Genomic DNA, 4,736 nt, shown 5'->3' with positions numbered 1-4,736 from the left:
ATGGTGGGTTTGAGGGCTAAATGAAAAAAAAGGACGCCACAAATTCAACATGACATTAAGTGTCACTCGACAAATTGTGAAATATTAGGAAGCATCACATCGCTTCTTTCACAAAAGTGATCTTTCTCGTTTAATACTGCAGCCTGTTATTTTCTGACCTTTTAAAAACCGTCAGATCATCATTTCCGCCATTGCAATAAATCTCTTATTTGTCAGGAAGGTGGAGGGAGACAAACAATCTAAAGATTATGTTTAACATCCATTTTCTTTTATTTTTTTATCTCAAGTGTCATTTCTGGATCAGTGTTCATTAACCGTTCACGACGAGCGATAGCAATTGTTACTTCTTTTAATAGTCCTCAAGGAATTAAGAAGAAGGCAGAACCCTAACTCACAAGGCCAATAACATACTTTGGCTTTGAGGGGCAAACGATGTCAAGAATAAATCAAAAAGAGGGCCATGAACACCGATTTTTCGGAGCAAATCGAATCACATTTTGTCCAGGAAGTCGCGTTGTGGTTGGGGGGCCCCTCGTTCAGAATTTCCCCCCCTTCTCGGACCCTCTTCTAGTTCAAATGGCAAATGTGACATTTTCTAGGCACAGAACAAACAATTGAGAACACTTGTTTGCCAACATCCAGTTCGGTGACTACGAAATCCAACGATTTCAAATCTATAGGGGAACATCTATAACTCAAACGAATTTCAAGCCCCCATTGATCTTCTCTCGGAAGAACAGTTTACAGGTCATAGTTCATTTGAGTTTCTTAGGAAAGCCGAACATCTTTTACAAACATACTAACTCTTCTCGTGGCGGTCAATAGTGAATTATTAGACATGTGCGTGTTCATCCTGCATCTCAAAGATAGTGTCAGTAAAATAGTGCCTGAGAAGAGTCAACAAGAGTTGTGATCACTTTTGTTGGAGGGCTAATAAATCGCAGTAATGCCAACGGAACCTATCGATTACAAAGGGACAAAAAATGTCATCTTCATCGTTCAAGCATCTTCATAATCCAATTTGAGCCTTCACAACCCAATTTGATGCATTTGAATAAATCGCAAACGTTGGATTTCTCTGCATTGGAGATAACAAAGTTTGGCAAGGGTATCTTCATCACACAAAAGCCGATCTATGACATGTCTTGCGTCTGAACTCAAGGAAGAGGGTCGTTCAAAGCTTCAAGAATATCAGTCGTGCCGACTAGAGTCGAAAAATGGATCTGCTAACTGTGAAAATCATCACCATGGTCCTTTTGGGGGGCATTTCCTTGTTCCTGGGACTTCTTCCCATGGCCTTTCGACCTTGCATGAAGAAGAAAGATGGACACAAATCCAAAGCCGACATCTTTATTTCGGCGTTTTCATGTTTCGGTGGTGGAGTGATCCTCACCACATGCTTAACACACATGCTACCTGAGGTCAACTTGTTCCTGAAGCACAACATTGAGCAGGGGTCTTTCCCGGACACAGGTGTTGTTTACAATATTGAACCATGATCTAAGGACATTTTATTCTAAGAAGGTAATATGTTCTTTTTCAGGCATGCCTATCGCCGAAATACTGGTTCTGTCGGGATTTATGATGATCTACATTGTCGAAGAGGTCACTCACAGTTGCATTAACCAAGTGAGCAAAGACAAGACTGCCCAAAAGGTCAATCCAGAAGAAGAGCCGTGGGTTTTGCAACATGGGCATACTGAAATCCCCACAGAAATTATCATTCCGCCAGAAAACTTGGGATTTGAGGTCAGGTTTAAGAAATGCAAGACGTGTGGGAAGTAAGTTTTTGTTGTTCACGTAACCTCTCCCTAATTTAATCAAGGCCACGCTTCGGGGATTTCTTGTGATTCTTGCCCTTTCCCTCCATGCGGTCTTTGAAGGCATCGCTCTTGGACTGACACATACTGTGACTTCAGTTTGGTTCTTATTCTTCGCCATTGCTTCCCATAAGTATGTGATTTCATTCTGCATCGGCATGCAATTTGTGAGCACAGGTGAGCTTCGACGAAATCTATAAGAATCAGAAATTGAATAGGTGTTTCTAAAATAACATCTTCTCTCAAGGAATTAAACCGTTTGTGAATGTGATCTATGTGGCTACGTTTGCCTTGATCTCGCCGTTGGGAGCAGGTCTCGGGATCCTCTTGTCAGAATCCGTCTCTTCGGAGGCATCTCTGCAAAACTCTTTGGTCACGATCCTTCAAGGTCTGGCCACGGGAACTCTTCTTTACGTGGTGTTCTTTGAAGTGATCGAGAAGGAGCGTACCAATGGAACGAATGGCATTATTCAGGTTAAAACCAAGCAATATTATTCTTGACTCCCAAACGTAATGTTCAGAGTTATTTTTTAGGTCGTTTTCATCACTCTGGGATTTGTGTGCATGATCCTCTTGGAGGTGGTGGAATTAAACGTTGCTGGCGGAGATCCAGTGGTTCAAAGCCTTCCTGATTCAGACACGAGGCTTTGCCAATTGGAATACTTGAACTCGACTTGGGTACTGCCAAAAAACTTCACTTGTACATCAGGTCAATTGGAGCCAATTGTTTAAAATATACGTGGTCTCCGCTTACTAATGAATATGTTCACTCTAATAAAGTAATTGTGAGTACCCCAGGGTGGGTACCATAATTTATCGTTCAACCCGCCCAAAAATCATCTCGATCGATTTCAAGGTTTTCATCATGAGCTTTAAAGAAAAGACCAATCAAAAGTTCGATTGGTTTTTGGGTTCATTTCAGGTAGAATAAGTTGACAATTCTATACATTAGATGACCCACTGTTAAATTTTAAACGAGACCTTGATCGTTTGTTATTAACAATCCCAGACCAGCCTTTCGTTCAAGGGTGCCTTAGAAAAATACAAACGCATTGTACTACCAAATATCTTACAATCTTTGTAAGTCAGGATTTATATTAGTTTGAAAAACGCTACCATTGAACCTTAAACCTGGGTTGTGACAAAGCCCGTGAATGCTTTTGAAAACGTAAAAACCAGGCATATTTTGTACCTTCTCTGAATACTGTACTGTCCCAACTCCTTAAATTCTCCGAATACGAGAGCTCTCTCATTCCCTCAATGTTCCTGTTAAAACAATTTGGACCTATTCGACTTTTCGCAAACCTGTTGGTCTTTTTGCAAACTTGCTTTACTAGTTGGAAATCAACAAGCCGATCTAGCATCGTGACACTATGTCTGGACTTACAGTAAACGTCCAATAGATCCAACCAGGCGTTTGAAAAACTTTACCAACTTTCAACTGGATATGCTTATCGAACTTTCCATTATCTGTGAGGACTACACCTAAATCCTTCATGGACGAGATTTGCTGTTGATCATCTTTACCTTCATTATCTACGAGTGGAGTGTCTCCACTCAAACCCAAATGACCCAAAGGTCATTAAGCGGAATTTCATTCCGTTGAGACTGCTAGACAACCAGAACCTCACTGCGTATCATCAGCGTAGGAAGAAACACTTATACTTCTAATGATCTTCTGAAGTGGACCAATGAAGATGATGAAAAGGAGAGGACCTAATATGGATCCCTGTGGAACACCCGACTTAACATCGTGTATGTCACTGAGAGATCCCCCGACCTTAACCAATTGAGAACCTTGCCTTGGATTGTTATCTCGCGGAGCCTGTTAATTAGAAGCCCATGATAAAGCTTGTCAAGGGCATCGACCAAGTCGACATCAAAAACACAACTACAAAAACTGACTCACGACTCTCGGGTCTCTCAATGACCGGCCCTATATGCTCAATCAGTTGGGGGAACCGCTGCGTTAAAATGCGTTCGAAACATCGCTGATTAGGAAGAAGGACTTCATGGACTTCAAGAAATTTTGCAAGTTTGAACTTCATGATCCTTTCATACCCCTTCGCAATGTTCGAAGTGAGAAATCTACCTCCTACTCCATTACAATGTACAACCCATTTTTTGCCATCCAATTTGGATTAAGTCATTACAAGACTGACTGGAAAACCTTAGGTAGAGGTTATTTGACGAATGAAAAGGGTCACTTACCAAAAAATATCATAATCAAAATTCAGCTTCAAATCGGTTCAAGGTTTCTACCTTAAAAAGGAGCTAACAAGGATGAAAATCGGAAATTTGGCGAAAATACAAGCACCAAACTGTAACTTTGTCCTCAGAATCTGAAATGTGTAATTAAGCGAATACTTTTTGTCGCTTTAAAATTTTCTTCTTCGTTCGAGCATCTACGAGTCGAATGTATCATAAATGGATTTCAATGCAACTTGTGGAGGCAATGCCATGTGTGATACTGCCTTTTTTAACTAAAGATTTCATAGTTGACTGAAGGTTTGTAACCCATACTAGCTCTCAGACCGTTTGTGCCGAGAGTGGTCGACATGTCCTTCACAAGGAGTGAATTTATTGATGTACAACATCAAATGCTGATAAATCTTACTTTTTTTGCTTAAGTGTGCATTCCAAATGGTTTTGAGTACACCCAACTACTTATAACCTGGATTTAAGCCTGGGACTTCCTCCAAGAGCATCTGAATGCTTTTCAAAATTGAGGAGAGAACATTTTTTCATTTCTTCATATTTTATCTCGTCTTCGTTGAGATTTTCATATTTTATCTCGTCTTCGTTGAGATTTTTCCAGAGTTGGATGGGTCATGCGACGAGGTTTTGGGTGGGTTTCGGGCTGTCCTGAACGTTCGAAATTGCAAGGTCGTTTTTAGCCACCCATGTGGTTGACAT

General features: G+C 40.8%; 1 protein-coding gene across 1 annotated transcript; it reads left to right on the top strand.

The window, feature by feature from the left end:
- Positions 1-310: 310 nt before the first annotated feature.
- Positions 311-2,573, top strand: LOC131884472 (zinc transporter ZIP1-like). Its single transcript, XM_059232268.1, has 5 exons — positions 311-1,473; positions 1,544-1,749; positions 1,826-1,997; positions 2,068-2,294; positions 2,355-2,573. The coding sequence occupies exons 1-5, from the start codon at positions 1,218-1,220 to the stop codon at positions 2,550-2,552; spliced, it is 1,059 nt and encodes a 352-aa protein (XP_059088251.1). The 5' UTR covers positions 311-1,217; the 3' UTR covers positions 2,553-2,573.
- Positions 2,574-4,736: the final 2,163 nt, after the last annotated feature.

Source organism: Tigriopus californicus, chromosome 1 (assembly GCF_007210705.1).
Source record: "Tigriopus californicus strain San Diego chromosome 1, Tcal_SD_v2.1, whole genome shotgun sequence".
In the NCBI taxonomy this organism is placed as follows: domain Eukaryota; kingdom Metazoa; phylum Arthropoda; class Copepoda; order Harpacticoida; family Harpacticidae; genus Tigriopus; species Tigriopus californicus.
The sequence above is the reverse complement of the archived record's forward strand: the minus strand, read 5'-3'. Positions and strand labels throughout refer to the sequence as shown.

Excerpts from the sequence above, each read along its gene's own strand:
- LOC131884472 (XM_059232268.1), top strand. The coding sequence starts at position 1,218 with ATGGATCTGCTAACTGTGAAAATCATCACCATGGTCCTTTTGGGGGGC. Across the intron at positions 1,474-1,543 it reads GGGGTCTTTCCCGGACACAG|GCATGCCTATCGCCGAAATA; the intron begins GTGTTGTTTACA and ends GTTCTTTTTCAG. Across the intron at positions 1,750-1,825 it reads CAGAAAACTTGGGATTTGAG|GCCACGCTTCGGGGATTTCT; the intron begins GTCAGGTTTAAG and ends AATTTAATCAAG.